We start from the raw sequence: 22,066 nt of genomic DNA, 5'->3' as shown, positions 1-22,066 counted from the left end.
CAAAATAAATAAGTAAATACTTTAAAACATAAAGCTATTCCTTCCCTGTTCTACGCTGAAGCTCTGCTGAGATTGAGGAGAAAAACTGGGGCTGGCTGAGGCGACGAGTGGACGAGTGGACGAGTGGACGAGTGGCCGCTCGCAAACATGCGGGGATCTCTGATTTCACAAACCCAGGCAGACCTCGGACAAGAAGTCCTTGGGAGGTGGTGAGGTGCGGCGGGAACTGAACCCCCTGGCTTGTGCGTTTCCCACTGTGTGGACTTGCGGATCCCCTCTGTCTACACTGAGTGATCCTGATGTTCCAAGTGACAGGTGACAGGTAGGGGCCCGTGACGCACAGGTCAGATGTGTGGCAAATGTGTTCAGGTTTGCTCCCAGGGTGTTGAGTGGAGGGAGTGAATTTGGGAAGAGAGGGAGCCCAGGGTATCTGGTTGGGTTATTTAGAGACGTTCCCTGCCAGGGTGGGTCCTCCTCTCATCCCCAGTGTCAAGCAGTGAGCTGGGTCCAAGGCAGTGGCAGAGCGATTGTTGGAAGGCGGCGGCAGGACCGGGTGCCAGGAAAGTAGCAACAGGCAGCCTGGGAGCCCCTCCCTGAAGAAGGAGCTGGTGCCCACACTGGGCAGCCCCTCCTGCCTCTCACCCAGCCTCCCAACCCCCCGTCCCACACACACGGCTCGCAGGGGAGTTACCAGCCACCCTCGGGAGGCCACAGGAGCATCGAGCCCAGAGCCGCGCGCTGCTCGCACTCTGCCGCAAGGCCAGACAGACTTGGCAGTGTCTCGGGAAGCAGGGTGATGGAGGAGAGTAGCAAGGCATGGGAGCAAGCAAAGTTGGTGTCAGACAGAACTGATCATTGCACCCCCAAACAAAAGCCAGATGGTGACCTTGGACATGAAAGTGATGTTTGGAGACAGGAAGACCTCGGTAGACTGAGAAAGCAGAATGGACCATCGATGGTCATGTGGTGTGCTGGACGCTGAAGTCCAGGGATTCCCCCTAGGAAACCAGCGCGAGCAGACGAGCTGATGGAAACATAAAGGAAGACGGAAGGCCAGACGTGTCGGTCTCCATGCAAGGAGACTTCTAGAAGAAAAGGAAAGAATGAAGGGCAGAAAGTAATCAAAAAAGTAATTGGAGAAAAATTTCCACAGCAAAAACACAAAATTGGAAATTACAAGACACAGATCCTGACAGTGACACCCCACGCAGTTCATGCGTTTTCATATCTTGGAAATGTCAGCCTTGATTAGCAGATTCACAGACCAGAAGGACTCCAGGATAAGTCTGTGGCCAGAGGAGCAAACCCCACACACACAGTGCGTGTAGAATGGGTAAAATCCGAACAAGGCCTGTGCAGAGCCACTGCACGTTCCCTGGTGGCGATGTTCACGGTGGGCCGGACCTGCGTCACACTGCTGCACTGCTCAGCGAAGTCCACTGTCCAGATGTATTCAGGCCCCAAATCCATAGCTCTTATCATATGCAGATTACACTGGGTGGGTCAGCCCTCAGCATGTGACCCCTTATAAAAGGGACTGAACACATGCTGGGGAGAGAGACTGCAAAATATGAGAGGGGCCCCAACCCCAACCCCTGCTGGCCCTGGAGGCACAGGGGCCGCACGCCTGGAATGCGGCCATCTGGCTGTCCTCCAGCCACAAGGACCTGGACTCTGCCACAACCAGCAAGGCTGGAAGTGGACAGCAGGCCCAGGTGAGCATGAAGCCAGCTGAACACGCTGCTGTCAGCCCGTGAGGCCCCGAGCAGAGGCTGCACCCCGACATCAGACCTGTAGTCAGCTAAAAACAGCGCGGCTCTGGGTCACCCCATTTGCAGTCGCTTGTTAAACAGCAATAGCACGCGGGTGTGCGGTTTCCCTGCCGTTATGCCCTCTGTGTAATTTTTTTTACAACTTTCTACGACCCTGTAGATATTTTCGGGAAAAAAACTAAGTGATTTAGAAGGGAGATTGCACATCCTTCACAAATATACATAGATCAGCCAAGGAAATTGACTGGGTATTAAACCAAAAGAATATTTTCAAATTTTCAGTAACCAGGATTCAAGCAAATCTTTTTTTTTTAATCACTGACCACAATGCAGAAAACATTGGCAACAAAAAATGACAAGGAAAGAATGAATTTTAAAATGCACTTCTTAACAGTTCTTGCGCCAGCAAAGAAAACAAGCTGTTTAAAAGTAAGCACCAGCCTGGGATGTGTATATATACACAAAGTGCTATCGGCAAGAAGTAGGCTTAATTCCATTTACAAAGTAAACAGGAAAGACGGAAAGTAATTGAGTTACACTTTCAACCTTGAGTAGCTAGAAAAAGAAAATCTCTGTAAGCCCAAGAATGGAATCGGCAAACGTGACGCATAAATTGATGAGATCGAAAGAAGAGCAACAATATTGTGGAGTGCTGGAGACAGCAGCAGCCCGAGGACCACATGGGCATGTCAGAGGGTGGGACGAGGCAGGAGTCCACAGCCTCGAAGGGAATAATGATATTAAACATGAAAAAAAAAACCCTATATAAAACAAATATTTTCCTCTAAAGATAAAAATGAACAAGAGTAGAAAAAAGAGAAAGACAAGTACCTTTCAGCCCCCAAGATCCATAAAGGAAATAGAAAAGATTTTCAAATGAGGGGAAGCGGGAAGGGCAGACACTAGTGTGCAGGTGCAAGGTGCGGCTGCAGAGGAAGGATCCCACCCGGTGTCCTGCGCGGCTCCCAGCCGTGCGTTCCCGGGTTCAGCGGAGGCGGAAGAGGCTTTTAATGTCCTCACCACAAAGAGAAGATAAACGTCTGGGGCTGGACCAGCTGCTCTCCCTGGCTTGCTTATTACACCACGCGCCTGTGTATGGAAACTGCACTGAACTCTACGAATATGGACGATGAGCACGTGACCATTGCCATAAGTCAACGCTGTGCAGGACTGAAAGAGAAGAAAAAGAAGAAGCTGTTCCAGGATCTGCCCCTGAGAACGCACCTGCTCCGGGAGCTTTTGTGGTGAGTGGAGGGAAGAAAAAAGCTGCCTCCAGTCGAAGCTGGGCCGGGAAGCGAAAGTTCAGAAACAAACAGGCAGAGGTACCACATTTGCATATCAAGTCTGGAATCTGTCAGAAGATGGAATCTGTCAGGAGACGCCGCAGCCACCTCCAGTTTGTCCCAGGACACCAGAAGTTCTCTGCGGGGCCCTCTATGTAACAGCAGACCCCTCTTCTCATTTTATGATCCTTGTCACGAACTCCACGTTGTGTGATATTAACACACCCACCCTGCTTTTTTAAAAAGGCTATGTGTGTGCATGCATGTAATTTTACATACGAAGCAAACATGGTAAAATTTGAAAATTGTTAAATCTAAAAGAGTGGAAAATTCATTAATATACTTATTGCATTAACAGATTCACGTAGAGAATGTGTAAGATCCTTTCGATAAATGCCAACACATTGACAGCTGTCATGCAGCCTCCTAACATACATAAAAAGCAAGGATTACAACATGAAGTCTTAGAACTACTCGCGAATCTCAAACAAAGGAAGGCTTGAGCAAGGCATGGAAGCCAGAAGCCACTGAATAAAAGATTTGTTCCTTTTACTCCAGAAACATATGCAGGGCTGAAAGATGGTAAGAATCACTCCAATAACCAAAGCAAGATGTCAGTTATGGGGGAAATTATGGGAGAGTAGGCATATGAGAATTCTACTTGTCACTTTGCGTTTCTGTAAACTTAAAATCTCTCTGTGAAATAGTCCATTAGCTGAAATATACCTTCACATATACAAAACAGTGCAAATGATTAAATACCACAAACAAACCAATAGAAAAATTAGTGAAAGAGACAGTTCACAGCTGAAAAAAAAAAAAGGTACAAATGGCTTTCCAATAGCTATGCAGACACGCACAATGGAAGCATCGCAAATTCCAACAGAATGGCATTTTCGGACTTCTTGGAAAATGTGAAGTTCGATAATGCAAGGGCATGAGTGAGCAGGTGTGTCTGTACCTGAAGTATTAGTGAGAGTATGAGCGCGGGCACAGCCTCTTTCAGAAAAAATAACAAAGTGAATTTAAAATCCACATCCTCTTTAATTGGACAGGTTTGTTTTCTTGAGCTGGCCACATAGAAGTGCTCATAGCTCAGTGTGAATATTTATCATTAAAGATGTTTATTTCAGACTGTTTGTAATAGGAAAGGGCCTGACAAATGACCCTCAAAGGACTCCAGAAACTGTGTGGCACACCCATGTGATAAAACACCAGGAGCCACGCTCTTAAACAAGGAACTGGGACAGTGAGGGCCCACGCAGAATCACTCCCCAGACACATTTGTAAGTGTCCTCTGTGGGGAAGGAATTGGGGGCGGAGAGAGGGACATGGGGGCGGGGAGGAAGGGGTGGGGGACAGAGAGGGAGAGAGGAACAGGAGAGGGACAGAGAGAGAGGGAGAGAGAGAGGAGAACGGGAGAGGGAGAGAGAGAGGGAGAGAGAGAGGGATTCTACGTGTTCTGTGCCCAGCTACCTGAAGAAGGACACGCACAAAATGTGTCAAGACAGTTATTCAGGGGAGAGAAAATGAAGACAGAATCAGGGAAGTGAGGAAAATCCTTTTTCACTGAATTTTGTCTTCTTTAAAAATGTCCCCATGTACATACACATCAGAAAAATATAGTAGGGGCTTAAGACAAAGCCCCTGGGTAACAGAGTGTGAGCTCATTTGTCTGACACCTGCACCAGCATCCAGATTCCTGGACTACGCCTTTATACCTGCGGATCTGGCCAGTGCACAGAGGACCAGGGGATGCAAGTCTTAGAAATGACGTAGGGTTCTCCATTCGCTAATGGTTATTTGCACAGAAATCCAGAAGAGACTCACTGAAAGCTTATTGAAACTTTATTTTTATTAGAATATTTATTTATTTATTAGAAATGTAGCCAAGTGACCACATACATGGGTACTTCCAAAAGGTCATGGGAAATGGAATGAAAAGATAGCCAAGCTCGCCAGTACTTAGAGAAACGCCAGGGAAGAGAATAACAGGACACCTTTTTTTGTCCTTTCCTGGCCTTAAGTGTCCAAGAGTGACACAGGAGGGTCAGTCATTAATACTGGAGCGGAACACGCTGCCCAACCCAGCACTAACCAGCTGCCTTTCCAGTGTGCGCCAGAGCCGCACGCAAACACACGCCCGGAGAGGCCGATCGGACTCACTGTACAGCACCAGGCTGGACAGCAAAAAATTAGAAGTGGGTATAGCCTCCACCTGCAGTGTTGACATCCCATATGGGCACTGGTTCAAGTCCCGGCTGCTCCACTTCCAATCCAGCTCTCTGCTATGGCCTGGGAAAACAGTGGAAGATGGCCCAGGTCCTTGGGCCCCTGCACCCACATAGGAGACCTGGAAGAAGCTCCCGGCTCCTGGCTTCCTATCAGCCTAGCTCTGGCTGTTGCAGCCATTTGGGGAGTGAACCAGTGGGTGGAAGACTTCTTTCTTTGTCTCTCCCTCTTACTGTCTGAAACTCTACCTCTCAAATAAATAAATAAATCTTTTTTAGAAATTAGAAACAAATGCCCCTTAGAAGAAGATGATTTTCTTTAAAAATTTACTTATTTATTTGAAAAACAAAGCAACAAAGAGAGAAGTTGAGAGAGAGAGAGAGAGAGAGAGAGAGAGAGAGAGATTCACTCCCCCAAATGGCCACAATATCCAGGGCAGGCCCAGGCTGAAGCCAGGAGCCAAGATTCCATCAAGGTCTCCCACATGGGTGGCAGGAGCCCAAGCACCCGGACCATCCTCCACCGCCTTCTCAGGAGCACTGGAACACGGCCGGACTAGAAGGGGAGCAGTCAGGACTGGAACCAGCGCTCAGATGTGGAACGCCAGCATTGGGGTGCCAGAGTCACAGGCCGCGGTCTAGCCCACTGCACCACAATCAGTCTAACCCACCGCACCACAACGCTGTCCCAGCAGCTAGTCTTTGAAGTAAGATGTATCTGTATCTGGAAACACGATTTAACAGTTTTTTTTTTTTAATCAGTCTATTCATTCTGACAATGTAAAACTAAAAGATACATTATTAAACATCAAGAGGAAGTTATAGAATGTTGTTACTGTGTGACATAATTCTTATTCAAAACTTTCTGTATTTATGCACACATACATGACTGTAAACACTGAGAACAAAAACAAGTAGTGAGCGGACAGGATAAGGGTAGGAGATGAGGAACTTTTGCTTTCCTGTATTTGAAACTTCAAAATAAAAATATCTCCATATATGAAATATGAGGTTTTTAAAAGTCCCCCAAAAGCAAATATAGCAATCTTAAAGGTGCATTTACACACATGTGTCATTGCACACATATTTATTTTATAAGGATTTGAGAGATTTTTCGACCTTACTAAAATCATAAAAGTATTTCAGAGATTAAATGGCAGTGCTGGGCCAGGAAGTAAACGCTCTTAGTGTCTGGAGAAATTCCAGTGCTACAAAACCCAGAAGAGTCTTTTGGGAGGATCATGGCTCCAGGAGAACAATATTTTGGTGGACAGCAAACCTTACTTTTGGTTTCTTTCTCAAAACCTTTGGGTAGCTGTGCTCAGGAATAAATCGGCAGGTGCTCCAGACCTCTGCGTAACATCTGGGAAAGCGCCTGAACCGCGGGTCCACCCTGGCCTCCTTGTACACGTAGGATATCTGGTTGTTTGAAAAGCCATCGAGACAAGATGGAACGTAGTCGCTCGCCCAAAGATTGAAATTTCTAGAAACATGTTGCCTTTTATCTGGGGAGATCTTCTTCCGTCCCAGGCCCTGGGGAAGAACAGGGAGGAGGTTAGAGGGGAAATGGTCAACATCCCAAGTTCCGAGGTCTTTATGGAAACCAGTGACACGACACGGACACGTTTTAATGCTCCCTTCCAGGATCTCTAGTGACAAGTTGCTGAAGGCTCGAACTTGATGCTCACAGCGTGCTGGGGGCCAGCTCAGAGGCCGAGAGCAGTGAGCACACCAAGGCAGCCATTCCATGCCGACAAATGGCAAACACCACCGAGAAAATAAAACAGCCATGGATTGTATGCAGAAAGATATGGCATTAGGGGCCGGCTCTACCGTGCAGAGGGTCAAGCTGCTGTCTACGGTACCAACATCCCAAATCAGTGCCTGTTCAAGTCCCAGTTGCTCCATTTCCATTCCGGCTCCCTGCTAATGGCCTGGGAAAGCAGTGGAAGATGGTTCAAGTGCTTGGGGCTCTGCACCCACGTGGGAGACTCGGAACAAAGTCCTGTCTCCCGGCCAGGAACTCAATCCAGGTCTCTCATGTGGGTGGCAGGAAGCCAATCACTTTAGCCATCGCCACTGCCCCCCAGCGTCTGCGTCAGCAGGAAGCCAGAGGCAAGAGCAGCAGCCAGGTTCTAATCCGGGTGTTCTGATGTGGGATGTGGACTCAACTGCCAGGCCAGAACCATGACCCCATAACCTTTTTAAAGATTCATGAAACAGTGTTAAAACTATTCGTATAAAAGGACAACAAATCTTTACAATTCAAGAAGTAGAACTCACAGATCACATTCAAAAAAGTTACTCTAGGGAGCTGGCACTGTGGCCTAGCGGGCAAAGCCGCCACCTGCATCGCCGGCATCCCCACTGCTCCAAGTCCCATCCAGCTCCCTGCTAATGACCTGGGAAAAGCAGAGGAGGACAGCTCAAGGGTCTGGGCCCGCCCCCCATGTAGGAGGCCCAGATGAAGCTCCTGGCTCCTGGTTTCAGCCTGGCCCAGCACTTGCTGTTGTAGCCATCCGGGGAATGAAACAGGGGATGGAAGAGCTCTCTCTGTGGGTGTCCCTCCCTCTCTCTGTCGCTATGGCTTTTGAAATAAATAGATAACTCTTTAAAAAGAAAAAGAAAGAGAAAAAGAGAAAGAAAGAAATAAAAGTTACTATAACCCATAAAACTAGATATTAGGACAGATAGATGATCTTTACAACTTCTAACAGTATAGGAAGTTCAAAACATTTTAAACTTTTTGTTTAAAAAAAGGAAATTAAAAATTAAATCATATACTATTTGGAAGCAAATAATAAGACCTTAATTAGAGATACCTTTGGGAAAGAAAACCAATCTGAAGAATATGGTTTTAATGAGTTCATTAACAAAAACAATTGCAAGGATATGAACTAAGCATTCAATTGAAAAAAGAAAAAAAGAGCTAAAGGAAAACAAGATAAAGTATTCTGAGAGATACCATGCCAGTAAATTTGAAAAGAATTAGACAAATTTGGGGCAAACACATATGAGGTAAATCTACCCCAAAAGAGGCAGAAATTTTATATGGATTAATTGAGAGAGAACTAAGAAAGGTGTACAAAAATGCCTCTAACGTAGACACCAAACCCAGGACATTTCCCGGGAAACGTTATCTAACCTTTGCTAAACTGGAAATACAAGTGTTAGCTCAACTATTGCTGAGCCAGCCTCCCGTGCTTCCTAGGACACTGCCATGACCCTGGTCAAAGAGGCGTGGCATGGTCCCGCTTGTGTCGCCATCATGATACACATTTACATGTGCGTGTGAGTGGCGGAACTTCTCGGGCGGCACTCACCCGGCCATCCTCAGGAACGACTCGCCAATGTGAGATCGCAAGGACGGAAAACGAGGGTGCGAATCTTATGTTTCATTTTACGTAATTCTGTGTCATTTGAGCCTCTTAAAGGACGTAGGTTACTTTGGTCGCTTAGAAACCAGCACTGCACCTTGCATTTGAGAGACAGGCTGGGCGGACACTGTGGTTCTATATTCAACACTCGTCGGAGGCAAACTGGTTTTCAGGGGGAGCCTCTTTGATTTCGTTACGGCCTTGCAGCCTGTTGGAAAGGGCAGCAGGGGCCAGGTGTTGGATTTTACTAATTCTCAGCTTCCTCTTCTCTGAAGTGGGGGTGATAGGAGCAATTCACCCATGGGTTGTTGTAGGATTAAATGAGATAATAGCACAAAATATTGGTCAAGAGCAAACACTTCCTGATTGATGGGGGTTACTGCTATCATCATCATCGTCATAACCACAGACTTCCAGGCTTCCGGATCCTCAGAGCTCTGCTGGTTGCCCCTCACCCCGAGAGAGGCCACCCCATAGCTGATTTGCCCACAGTTATTGAACACTGGATATAGGGGTCATTCAAATTGAGATGGATATGAGAGTAAAATACAAACTGGATTTTCTTTAAAAAAGTATTTAGGCCGGCGCCGCAGCTCAATAGGCTAATCCTCCGCCTGTGGCTGGCATACCGGGTTCTAGTCCCAGTCAGGGTGCTGGATTCTGTCCCGGTTGCCCCTCTTCCAGGCCATCTCTCTGCTGTGGCCCAGGAGTGCAGTGGAGGATGGCCCAAGTGCTTGGGCCCTGCACCCGCATGGGAGACCAGGAGAACCACCTGGCTCCTGGCTTCTGATCAGCGTGGTGTGCCTGCCGCAGCGGCCATTGGAGGGTGAACCAACGGTAAAGGAAGACCTTTCTCCCTGTCTCTCTCTCTCACTGTCCACTCTGCCTGTCCAAAAAAAAAAAAAAAAGTATTTAAAGAGATTTCTCATCTAGAGTTAGGGCTGGGCAAAGCCAAATTCAGGAGCCAAGAACTCTATCCAAGTCTCCCACACGGGGAGCAGGGACTCAACTACCTGAGCTACCACCTGCTGCTGCCCGGGGTGCAGGTTAGCAGGAAGCTGGAATCCAGGGCACAGCTGGAGCCTGGCCCAGGCGCTGGTATGGGATGCGGTATCCTGGGTGGTGTGTTAGCTACTTTGGCAAAAAGCAGACTCCAGACTGAATTTTGAAGATTTAGTTTGGAAAGAGGAACACAGAAGATCTCATTGATAATTTTTATATTGATTACTTGTTGAATTGATAATTTGGGTGACTATTTGATTGCTAGATTAGTTTTACTTAGTGTGGCCACTAGAACATTTTAAATCCCTTTTGCAGCTTGCATTAGGTTCCTACTGCACAATGCTGTGCATGCTAACGAGAGCCAGCAGAGTTGATATTCTCCAGTGACAGGGAACTTGCCGCCTCCAGACAAAGGCAGTTTTTCAGAATTCCTGTCCTACCTAAAATCCCCCCAGCCTAGCCCTTCCTCCGAGGTCCTGGCTCTGCCATCCAGAGACCCTTCCTCCACAACAGGTCTTCACAAGAAAGCTCACAGAAGAGAAAGTCATAGAAAGGCCCCTGACATCCACGCAAACCCACACGGAGGCTGGGCAGACTTGGAGAGCTGCACAGGACTTCCGGAGCTTGGAGTGCTTTCTCTGGAAACTGTTAGGAGTCTTGTCCCAGACTTCGCTCTGTTTTGACCTTGATCCAGTTTTGGGGTCAGCCCTCTGTCTTCACCCCATCTCAGAAAGCCAAGGCCCTGATGCTGCTCCCCCACCCCCACTTTATTCAGAGAGAAACACTCACGGAGTCAAGGTAGTTTCCGGAATTCTCAAAAATGTGCCGGTTGTCGTGCATGGAGAAGGGGAAGCTGTTGTTTGTTGCTTGCTGGAAGAGATGAAAAGGCTACGTCAGGAGCCCAGAGGAAGCCGCCACATGCAGCCCAGTGCTGGAGCACACAGCGCAGGACGTGACCACGCAGGTGGCCACGCCAACTGTCTGAAAGTCAGCCGCGCCGCCTTTCAAAATGCCCCGTTTGGAGGCGAGGACGGAACAGTAAACAGCCTCATAACCCAGATGCTGGAGAGGACTGCTGGGCCGGGTCAGCCTGCTTCTTCATCCAACCAACAGGACCCCAGAAGCCCAAGGCCAGGGCCGCAGGCTCAGCCTGGCAGGTGTGCGGTCAACGCCGGTTTCCCTGGCACACCCCTGGAGGGGCCGGGGAGGGGGCTGCGCATGGTGCCATTTACAAAGGAGTCTGACCAGGAGCAGCTCCGCTGTGCAGAGCTGGGGGCTTGAGCTGGGGACAGCACTGGCCTGCAGGGTCCAGGGCTGGAAGACGAACAGGTCCTGGTGGGGAGAATTGGCTGGAAATGCTGAGAGTGCCACCTGCAGAGTGCAGAGGGGCAGGGAACTCGGGCAGAGCCCGGGACTCACCTTCTCCCGGACCTTGTAGATGGGCGGCAGCCTCCCCTCCACCTGCCGAGCCGCCTGGGCACAAAGGGGCTCCTTTAACGTAGCTCGTGTGATGGATTCCGGGGTCTTCTGCATGAGTCCGACGTGAGGGAACTGGAAAACAGCACCGGCCTTGATTAAAACCAGACGCACGTGCGTCTATAAGCCAAGTATCAGGGCTTCCTCCATAAAGGGATTAAAATGCAATTTGGGTGCTTCTGGCATGCAATGGAAATGGCATAATTTTTTGTAATTTTCGAATATTCCTTCCAAGGCAGAAACCCCCGTCATGGCCCAGAGCCACCACGGCCGGTTGTTTCCAGTTACGGGGCCCACCCCCGCAGCCTGGAGCTGGAAACGGTTCAAGGCCTGGGGAGGAAGACAAGGCCATCGGAGAGTGCGTGCGTGGACAGACGGAGACGGCAGAGGTGACGTCTGATGGCTTCCTTCTGCTCAGGGACCTCGGGGTCCAGGCCGAGGATCCAGCCCGGGTCACAGGGTCAGACTGTGAGTACACAGGGGCAGGGGAGGAGGGGGGCCCACCGGAAAGGAAAGGTGGGGAAAGGGAGAGGCCTAGGAGGGGGAAGGAGAGGGCAGAAAGGTATGGAGGGGGAAAGTGGGACCAAGAGAGATTATTCGGGGGTGCCCTGGGTTCTCGCTACACAAGGAAAAAGGACTGGGCAGAGCGAGGTAGTCCAGACCAGGGCCTCAGCCCACCCCACAGGCGCTCTGGACATGCGCTGGGGCGAGGGAGCCGGCTGTGTGCACACAAACCGATTCGTCATGGGATGGGTACCTGGGATTCCCCCAGAGAGGCGAGGCTTGGAGGAGCAGCTGTGCTCACCGAGGAGTCCCCTCAGGGGACAGCGAGCAGCCCGGCCTGAGCCCTCCCCTCCTGCAGGGAGCGATGGCTGGCCCTGCATGGCCTCCGCAGCTCACCCCAACTGTATTGAATGGCACCTCTCAAAAGACACCCCAACAAAATGGCCTTGGAAACAGGGATCTCCAGGCATAGACAAGCAAGACAAGGCCTGACTGTCCCTGGGAGAACATTCCCACAAGGGGACAGGGAGAGAGGCATCACACAGTGGTTGGGATCCAAGCTTTCAATTCAGAGCTCCCGAGCCCAGCGCCAGCCTCCTCTCCCACTGGGTGAGCCTCATCTGGAAAGCCTACCTCGGTCTCTTTAGCTGTAAAAGGGAAATGATAACTCTCCCTGATGAGGAAGACCTGATTCGAGGAGAAACCGCAGGCCCCCAGAGAGTGTGCAAAGCTGCTGTTCACAGCCGTCTCCTCCCTCACCCCTAAACCTACGGCCAGGCCTCAGGCCGGTCCCCTTCCTTCTCACTTGGAGTCTTTGACCTTGGCCCGCGTTTCAATCCTCTCTCTCTCCATTCCTCCTCCAGCCACAGTGGAGCTGTATACTCAGGTGGCCTTTGAGTAATGTCCTCCTAAGTGGCACTAGCCAGTTACCATGCCTGTGACAAGGTGAGGCGCTCATGCTATACACATGGGGGCTGGGGGAGGCATTCCCTGTAGCCGGGAGAGTCAGCGGGCTGGAAGCCACATGGCCACGGGTGCATCTTTTCAGTGCAGCGCTGAGTGGGAAAAAGAGGAAGAAAGAGAGTAAGATCTATAGCCCAGTGGTATTCATGTAAATAAGTAATCCATGCACATAAAATAATACATAATTTACAGGCACGCATTCAAGTGGCGGCGCTCCCGTTAAAGGCGTTTGAAGGGCTGCCTGGGAACGGGGAGGGTGGAACGGAGCTGGGGGAAGGAAACCTCCAGGCTTTGTGGCGTGGACCCTGCAAGGGCGGCAGGAAGCGGCCCCGGCCTCCAGGGAGGGGGCCTGGACGGAGGAAGACCATCCCCCGCGGCTTTGCGCCATTTGGAGTGTGTTTGCCATGTTGTCTTTTCTTCCACAATAAAAAAAAATAAGTGTTTGTTTCTTGTTAGAGCTGTAATACATATTCCCGCTTTTAAAAACTCAAACCACAGAGGAAAACTTGGGGAAGGAAGTAAAACTCCCCCAGAGTCTCAGCCCTCTTTCTCCTTAACCCCTGGGTGGCCGTCCTCGCTGCACGAATGTGCACCCTGCTGCGTCCCTGTGATTGTGCATGGATAAGATCATTTTTATGAACTGACTTCTAGAAATTTAATAGTAACTCTGGTTGTCTTCTCCCTCCCCTTCTTGTTATCCCCCAACTGCCACCCCAGCTGACAATGTGAGCCACTGGGGCCGACGTTGTTGTGTAACGGGCTGAGTGCCGCAGTGCCAGCATCCCACTGGGCACCGGTTCACGTCCCGGCTGCTCCACTTCCAATCCAGCTTCCTGCAAATGCGCCTGGGAAAGCAATGGAAGATGGCCTAAGTCCTTGGGCCCCTCCACCCACGTGGGAGGCCCAGATGAGGCTCCTGGCTCCTGGCTTTTGGCCTGGCCCAGCCCCTGCCGTTGCAGCCATTTAGGGAGTGAACCAGTGGATGGAAGAGCGCTCTCTCTCTCTCTCTCTCTCTCTCTCTCTCTCTCTTTCTGTCTCTCCCTCTCACTCTGACTTTCAAATAAAATAAAATAGATCTTTTTAAAAAATGTGAACCACCAAGCCCTTGTGATCAATTTGCATGACTCCTCAGGGCATTCCCAGTACATCACCAGCACTGGATCATTCCTCACTTAATGACACACCCTGGGAAGCTGTCAAGGTCTGCCTATATATTTCTAAGCCACTCTGCATTCTATTTTTAAAACGTGTTTAAACAGGGGCCAGCATTGTGGTGCAGCAGATTAAACCACCACCTGTCACACCAGCATCCCATATGGGCTGCGGTTGGAGCCCCAGCTGCTGCCGCACTTCTGACCCCAGCTCCCTGCTGAGGCTCTTGGCAAAGCAACAGAAGATGGTCCAGGTGCTTTGGCCTCTGCACCCATGTGGGAGACGAGGATGGAGTTCCTGGCTCCTGGCTTCGGCTGGGGAGTGAACTGGCAGATGGAAAATGGATCTCTGTCTCTAATAAAAAATAAAATAAACCTTTAAAATAAGTTTTTAAACACATTTTAGATTTTCTATTTATTAATTTTAATTTTATATGAAAGACAGAGAGAGAGAGAGAGGGAGAGAGAGAGAGAGAGAGATCTTCCATCCAATCCCCCGGTTCCCTCCGCAATTTCCCTCAACAGCCAGGACTGGACCAGGCCAAAGGCAAGAACCAAAACTCGTTCCATGCGGGCGGCAGAGACCAGGCTGCCTGAGCCATCCCTGGTGCCTCTCAGGGTGCGCGTGAGCAGGAAGCTGGATCGGAAGCAGAGGACTCTGATGGGGCTGGTGTCCGACAGCCTCTGAGCCAAGCACTTGCCCCTACACAGTCATGTTTTGAAGGTAAATGTGAACAACACAGAGGGCCCCAGGCTCTACACTTCTCCCTTTGCCCTTCTCCCAGCGCCGTTGGGTCAATCCGGCTCCCTGGAGGAGGCAGGCCGGGGTGGGGAGGCGCTCTGACCCCAGGAGAGGTGCTCTCCCCGGCTCGGGGACAACCAGCTTGAGCTCATTTGTATTCTGCCAGTCTATGGGCTAGATTGCTGTAAAAAAAAAATGGCTCTAGCATTTTAATTTCACTCCTTTAAAATATATATTTAATGGCTATAACATGATAGCTGTGAAATAAACCCTTCTGTTAGATATTGTAACCGTGAAATATAGCTTTTTAACTAGTTGGCGATGAAATTTTTGCTGCGCTCCATCACTCAGTGACTGAAATATTAAACAGGAAGGTGAAGATGTGTGGGAAAAGCCTTTTTCCCATCTGGCCGCAGCCGGGTCCCAAGCAGCAAGGGTGTAACGACGGGCACTTCTACCAGGTAAAGGTTGTAACGACCGGCAGTCTACCGCGTCCTCCCACGCGGCCTCCCCTGACCCAAAGCCAGCGATCTCTTTAATTCCCCAACTCCTCCGCAAGTTACCCTAGGAAACCTCACCAGCAGCACCTATCTGCTTCCAGGTGACGCAGGAGGCTGCAGCCCTAGGCTCGCATCCCATCCGGGGGACTCTTCCTCTCCACCTAAACCCTGTGCTGGCTGCATCGCGAAATGCTCATTGTCCTTCCCCTCAGGACAGACCCGACTTCATTTGGAGTGGCAGTGGGGGTGCTTAAAATATACCCCCCCCCACTCCCTTGCAGCTGAATTGGCCGTGTGGCCCAATGAGACGGAAGCAGATGGGGCTGGGCTCCTGGGGAAGCTTTGTTTGCTCAATGAAAAGGGGTACACGGACCAGACAGGGGTCTTATTCCAGGGAACCCTCAGGGTGGAGGCAGCACTCCTCTCATGGTCCAGCCTGGGCTGGGGGCACGGCTCTACACTAAGCTTAGCAGAACACAAGGCTGGACTGAGGCTGGACCCCCGATGCCTTCTATGAGCAGCCATGCCAGTCTCTTGGTTTCTTATCTTAGAAATAAGATGATTAAGATGCGACAGCTAGCTTTAAAAAATATACATTTTATTTATTTATTTGAGAGGTAGCAATACAGACAGAGAGAGGAAGAAACAGAGAGAGAGGTCTTCCATCTGCTGTTCACTCCCCAAATGGCCGCAACGGCCAGAGCTGAGCCAATCTGAAGCCAGGAGCCAGGAGCTTCCTCCGGGTCTCCCACAAAGGCGCAGGGGCTCAGTCAAATGCAATTGTGACACACAGGTGATAGAAAGACAGGAAGCCACTTGGTCTGAGAAGCTTATGTTTTTCTATTTGCAGACGATTTCCAGTGCGTATCTGACCCTGTTTCCCATTTTACTTTGGCTGCCGGGGAACTCGGACTCAACTCTGATGCCCCTGTATCTACCACGTGGGCCACTGTGGCATACAAGTTTGTGCTCTTCATTTCCCAGTCTTACCCGCTTATTCCAAAGTACATTTCAACTGGCTACAAATTCTTATTTTATGTCTACTTCAGTGTAGACATGTTATTTATTTAGTGTCTATATTTTAGTTTAATTTCCCACCTACTACTTTAAATCTTTGAGTAATGAAAACCTTTGTATGCTAAAAATCTTTGTGTACGTATGTTTTACTTTGTAAGTACTGCACGGGTCCTGTGAGCTCTTGCTTTACTCTGAGCACTTTTGAATGAATGATCTCCTTAATCCCTACCCTGGTACTCTAAACTTGGTACCCCGTGTCCCCATTTTACAGGTAAAGAAACTGAGACTTAGAAAGGCTAAGCTATTTAGCTGAGGTTTTGTTAAAGTGAATATATTCAGTTTTTTAAAATCTTCAAATCCAAATTTTCTAAGGTCTTTCTGTGCTTGCTTTACACAATTTTAAAAATATTTTTTGGCCGGCACCGTGGCTCACTAGGCTAATCCTCTGCCTTGCGGCACCGGCACACCAGGTTCTAGTCCCAGTCGGGGCGCCGGATTCTGTCCTGGTTGCCCCTCTTCCAGGCCTGCTCTCTGCTATGGCCAGGTAGTGCAGTGGAGAATGGCCCAAGTGCTTGGGCCCTGCACCCCATGGGAGACCTGGAGAAGCACCTGGCTCCTGCCATCGGATCAGCGCGGTGCGCTGGCCACAGCGCGCCGGCCGCGGCGGCCATTGGAGGGTGAACCAACGACAAAGGAAGACCTTTCTCTCTGTCTCTCTCTCTCACTGTCCACTCTGCCTGTGGAAAAAAAAAATATTTTTCATTTACTTATTTGAAGAAGGAGAGGGAGAGAGAGAGAGAGAGAGAGATCCCATCTGCTGGCTCACTCCAAATATTTGCAACAGCCAGGACTGGACGGGGCTAAAGCCTGGAACTGGGCACTCAACCCAGGTCTCCCACATGGGTGGCAGGGACCAAGGACCTGAGCCATCGCCGCTGCCTCCCAGGAGCTCTGTTAACAGGAAGCTGAAGCTAGGAGCTGGAGTGGGACTCAAACCCAGGTAGATTCGCAGGTGGGACCTGAGGGCTTAATCAGCATCTTAACCAGTAGGCCAAACGTCCACTCCCTAGACAAAAATTGTTGCAGTTTTCTGCGTCTTGCTGCCCCAGCACAGGCCACCGGCAGCCGGTCTGCGTTCGCCTCTCGCGCTGAGCGTCAGGGAGGATGCAGGCTACAGTCTGCCCCGGGGGAGTCCCCCTTGACCTTCCTTGTGTGAATGAACTGCGGAAATTCAGGAAGGGAGAGGACTTGTCAGCCTGTGGGATGTGCACGAGAGCAAGCAAAGGGAAGTGCCTGGCCACACAGCCACGCGCGGGACACACCCTGCCGGGCTTGGAAGGCAATACCCAAAGACAGAGGCGTGGCGAAGAGCCTCGAGCTGGAAAGGGAAAGTTCCTGAAAGACGGAGACGAGCGGGAAGCTTTCTCAGCCGCTGCCCTTCCCAGGCTGCTGGGCAGAGGACGTCAGATTGTGAGGCAGCAGGGATCTGTTTAGGGTTCCTCACGCACTCATTCCTCCAACAGCTACTTACGGAGTGCCTCCTGTGTGCCCCACCCAATTCCGGGCACTGGGAATCCCCCCGTGAACAGAAAAGACCAAGAGCCTAGCCCTCCAGCAGGGGAGACGGGGTGCCCACAGCACCCCAGTAACACCGGGCGTCGGCAGAGAAACAAGAGCTAAAGGAGGGCAGGCAGCGACCACCCCGGCCAGCGTCCACATGGCTCCGGTGCACCGAACACGCCCCTAGCACTGCTTCCTTCCGTCCTCCAGGAATGCAGGGGGTCCCGCCCCACAGAGGAGGCCCTGGAAGGGGTTTGCTCAAGGCCACGCTGCAGAAGCCCGGCAGCAGCATCCGAACTCAGTTCTGTGCCCTCAAGCCTGTGGACCGAAAAGCACCAACGGGCACCATCTTTCTTACCCATCTCCCGTCCTCGTCCAGGGGCGGGTTGAAGCGTCTCCCCTTGGCCATTGTCTCCAGGAAGCCGCAGGGGGCTGGGGTGGGCTCGCTCTCCTCTCCGAGGCGTCAGAAGCTCTACACACCTGGGGAGCCCCTGATCTCCAGGTCTCAGCCCCCACCAGGCGGGGAAGCCAAGTGCCCACTGTGCTGACGGAATCGGAGCGCACATCACAATGGGTGGGGCCTCTTCCAAGTCCTCCTGGGAGTCCATGCATGGTCCCAAGGCATGGGGCAGAGGCCCCTCCATCCCAGCCGAACAAGCCCAGGATCAGGACTGACAGGTGAGAACAAGATTATGTTGAGCAATGACAAACCTTTTTGTACCCTCTAAACCCTTGAACCAGTAATACTGGAGTGGATGTTCCCATGGCAACCATCTGTCCCAACCCCTTTGTTTTCAGAAAAGTAAATTGCATCCCTGGCTGGGGATGACCTTGATCTTGTCCGGGAGCCACACCTCCTACCACCTCCTCACGCGGCAGCTTCTCGGTCCCAGCTCAGACCCCACTGTGGGACTCACAGGTGCTCCCTCTTCCTGGTACTGCACAGAGGCCACAAGGAAGAGACATGCAGAAATCATCGTTGTGCGCAGGTGCTGTGCTGAGCACTTCCACGTGTTTTTCTCTTACAGGTTCTCCATGACAACCTGCAACAAGGACAAACGAGGAAGCAAGGATCCCACGGCCGACGGGTGGGGCACCAGCACTGAAGCCAAGGTCGTGGGACGACTCCAGACTCCCGAGTCTTTCCCGGGGCCACCTGGCCTCCCCGAGGCTGCTCCTGGAATCTGGCCTCTCTCCCCGAGCCTGGACGCCGGTCCTGCCTCACTTCTGCTCACTAATGCACTCTCTGCCTCCTCCTCCTTTTAAATGCACTGGCTCAACCATGCCCTTGGCGATTCCCTATAAAGATAAGAGCACATTTCTACAGGATCTGTCTGACTCTCTTTTGCTAACAAATTGTGTCTTCAACCCCATCATCTCCCACTCAGCTCCTTGGATGTTCTAGCCAGAGTTGCTATGGTAATCATATGGCCCTTCTCTGGTCCCCAGAAAGAGGCTCCTGGACGTGATGCTAGAAGTACATCCTCTTGCAGCTGTGATGTCAAAAGCTACAGAGGGGGCTGGTGCTGTGGCGCAGTAGGTTAAAGCCCTGGCCTGCAGCGCTGGCATCCCATATGGGCACTGGTTCGAGATCCAGCTGCTCTACTTCAGATCCAGCTCTCTGCTATGGCCTGGGAAAGCAGTAGAGGATGGCCTAAGTCCTTGGGCCCCTGTACCCGCATGGGAGACCAGGAAGAAGCACCTGGCTCCTGGCTTTGGATCAGCACAGCTCCGGCCTTTGCAGCCATTTGGGGAGTGGACCATCAGATGGAAGACCTCTCTCTATGCCTCTCCTTCTCTCTCTGTGTGTAACTCTGACTTTCAAATAAATAAATAAATCTTAAAAAAAAAAAAAGCCACATGGTGGGGCCGACACTGTGGCATAGTGGGTTAAGCTGCCACCTGCAGCACCAGCATCCCACATGGGTGTTGGTTCGAGTCCTAGCTGCTCCACTTCCTGCTAATATGCCTAGGAAAGCAGTGGAGGATGGCCCAAGTCCCTGGACCCTTGTACCCACATGGGAGACCCAGAAGAAGCTGCTGACTCCTGACTTCAACCTGGTTCCAGGGAGTGAAACAGCAGTTTTTCAAATAAATAAAGTAGATGTTTGTCTTGTTTTGTTTTAAGCCACATGGTGATGAGGGAGGAGGGAGGATGGCAGCAGCCCATCTTGGCGCTGGGGAGCCACTATGCCAGCTCTCAACAAGCGATCTATTATGTGAGTAATAAACCCTCCTAGGGTGGCTTCTACCTGCTGATAGACTTAGTGCACCTGACACAGTGTCTCTTCAGTTTTACCAGGTATTTCTGTCTGTTCTCCAATTCTGCAGCACAGATGGGTACTCCTGCCAGCCTCCCAAGAGCCCTGTTGTGCCACAGTCTTGCCAAGATTTGGTATATGAACTGGGATCAAGTTTGGCTGGGATAGCCCAAATACCAGGGTTAAGGGGCAGGCATTTGGTGCAGTGGTTCACAGTTTGGGATGCCCACATCGTTATCTGAGCTCCTGCACTGGAGTCCAAATTCCGGCTTCCTGCTAGTGTGCACCATGGGTGGCATCCGCGATGGCCCACGTAGTTGGGTCCCTGCCACCCATGCAGGAGACCTGGGGGTCCCGGCTCTCGATTTCCACCTGGCACCTGCCGCTGCTGCAGGCATTTGGGAGTGAACCAGCAGATGGCAAGACAGTCCTCTGTCTTGCTCTCCCTCTCTCTGTCTCTCTTCCACTAGAATAAATTTTTTTAAAAAATTAAAGCCTAGGATTGGTAGTCCTCTATTCTTTCTGTGGAAAGCAAGTGCCGTGGGGGTGGTGCAGGCTCCCCCGGTGTCTCTGCTGTACAGGACCCTCAGAGAGGAGGCTCCCCCAACATGTCAACATGCTGCCAGCCCCCGGGTACCCAGACGTGGTGCCCTGCAGTCCAGGTAGCAGGGGCGGGGCAAGGGCGGGGCCTGATGCATTCTGCTGGACCAATCCCGGCACGCTCTTGTCATTGGCACAGCAGATGCCACCCAGCGCCTCCTCTCCTGGGCCACAGCTTAAGCCGCGTGACCAGGCCTTGCTGCAATGGCGGCTGCGAACCAGGTCACTGTGGAAGTCCCAGCTGGAAGTTCCTCCTCCGGGAGAGAGACAGGCGCGCACAGCACAGAGCCCCTGCCGCCCTGAGGGCTGCTCTCGGATCTGTCACCAGAGCCTCGCTGGGCTCTGACCGGGATGAGCCGCGCTTCACTCCGGTGGCCCGGGGACCAGACGAGAACGGAGCGCTCCGCCCACTCCGCGGCGGCACAGACCCCGAGCAAACGCGTGCGGAAGCACACCAGTGCTTGCTGGGCGCCCTTGCACCGCTGCTGCACAGAATGCCACGGCTCCATGGACGTGTGCTGGGGGTCTGCCCTCCCCCCACCCTTCTCCACTCTGCCCCCACCCCGTGCTGCACCCTGCAGTCTGAGCCGTGAGACCGCGTCCCCTCTTCTCTTGCCCTGTGCCTCTGCTTGGACTTAACCAGTGGGAAGGGGAAGAACAGGGCACAGGTCAAGGCAGCAGTGCCCTGGCCGACGGTCAGCAGCCAGCTCTCCAGGACAAACACAGCCTGATCCATGATGCTCATCGGTCCCACGGTAAAAATACCTGCACACAGGGGCTTCAGGCGTCACCGACGTGGAGCTGGTCGGAGACGCACACGTAGGCTCCCCTAGTCGACCACTGGGTCAAAGCACTGCTCTCCTAGGCTCTGTCCCTCTGAGACCATTGTTTAGAAGGGGCCGTGTTCCACCCCCAACATCCCCACCTCCTACTGGAGCCCCTCCCCCGCAGCGTGCCTCTCACTGACGGTTCCCTCTCTCGGCCCATAATGGACAAGGCTTCCTGCTCCTGTGGCCCCCGGGAGCTGCCCCTCCCTCTGCAGATCCTGGACCCTTCCGGAAACTGTTCCAGAGTGTGCCATCAGTTCACAGCAGCACGTGTTAGCAGTTATCTCCACTTACAGATGAGGAAACAGACATGAGATCCACAAACAGCAGAGCCCACACTGGAACCCGGATGTACCCAGGCCAAGCTCAATGCCAGCATCAAACATGGTTCATTTTATTACACTCCCCAACCTTGAGACACTGCCAGGTAGTGCTCTTACAAGAGGGTTTCTTTTCATGCTTTCTCTGTGATCTGCAGCAAACAGGGCCTGTGAGTGCCTTAGCCACACCTCTTCTCTAAGGTGGGCCCTGGTAGGCCGGGAACCAGGGGCTGTCATTCCATGCCGATCCGTGGCCTTCCCCGTGGGAGCGCAGCAGGACCACGCCGCCAGGTGTCAGTGACGGGCCGGTGCAGGATGCTGCTTCTGCATCTGAGACAGGCTTGGAAAGGACAGAGGATGCCAAAGACTTAGCATTTAGGAGCCTGAATTCAGCGCCGCCTCCAGCACAGCTGGTCGTGTGCATTCACTTGGTCACCGCCACCGGAACTGAAGCCGCATCTTAAATGGCATTTTGTGGGT

The 22,066-nt window shown here is 51.6% G+C and overlaps 1 protein-coding gene and 1 long non-coding RNA gene across 5 annotated transcripts; one reads left to right on the top strand and one right to left on the bottom strand.

Moving 5' to 3' along the window:
- Nucleotides 1-6,357: 6,357 nt before the first annotated feature.
- Nucleotides 6,358-18,580, bottom strand: TEX36 (testis expressed 36). Of its 2 annotated transcripts, XM_002721238.6 has the most exons (4): nt 17,937-18,579; nt 11,085-11,216; nt 10,455-10,535; nt 6,358-6,819 (listed from the first exon to the last, which is right to left on the bottom strand). In XM_002721238.6, exons 1-4 carry the CDS (start codon nt 17,985-17,987, stop codon nt 6,526-6,528), a joined length of 558 nt encoding a protein of 185 aa, XP_002721284.2. In that variant the 5' UTR covers nt 17,988-18,579; the 3' UTR covers nt 6,358-6,525. The 2 variants fall into 2 exon arrangements, with proteins under 2 accessions (XP_002721284.2, XP_089169963.1); XM_089313837.1 differs by lacking the exon at nt 10,455-10,535 and having other exon boundaries at nt 17,937-18,580.
- Nucleotides 8,529-19,433, top strand: LOC100340350 (uncharacterized). 3 transcript variants are annotated; one of them, XR_016221474.1, is made up of 3 exons: nt 8,529-8,665; nt 11,381-11,609; nt 18,607-19,433. It is a non-coding gene; the product is annotated as an uncharacterized LOC100340350 (long non-coding RNA). The 3 variants fall into 3 exon arrangements; XR_016221475.1 differs by having other exon boundaries at nt 8,554-8,665; nt 11,377-11,609; XR_016221473.1 differs by lacking the exon at nt 8,529-8,665 and adding an exon at nt 10,458-10,822 and having other exon boundaries at nt 11,377-11,609.
- The last annotated feature ends 2,633 nt before the right edge of the window (nt 19,434-22,066 follow it).

This window comes from Oryctolagus cuniculus, chromosome 15 (assembly GCF_051225735.1).
Source record: "Oryctolagus cuniculus isolate XC-2025 breed Fujian yellow rabbit chromosome 15, ASM5122573v1, whole genome shotgun sequence".
Taxonomy (NCBI): domain Eukaryota; kingdom Metazoa; phylum Chordata; class Mammalia; order Lagomorpha; family Leporidae; genus Oryctolagus; species Oryctolagus cuniculus.
Note: the sequence above shows the minus strand (reverse complement) of the source record. Positions and strands in the feature narration are given on the sequence as shown.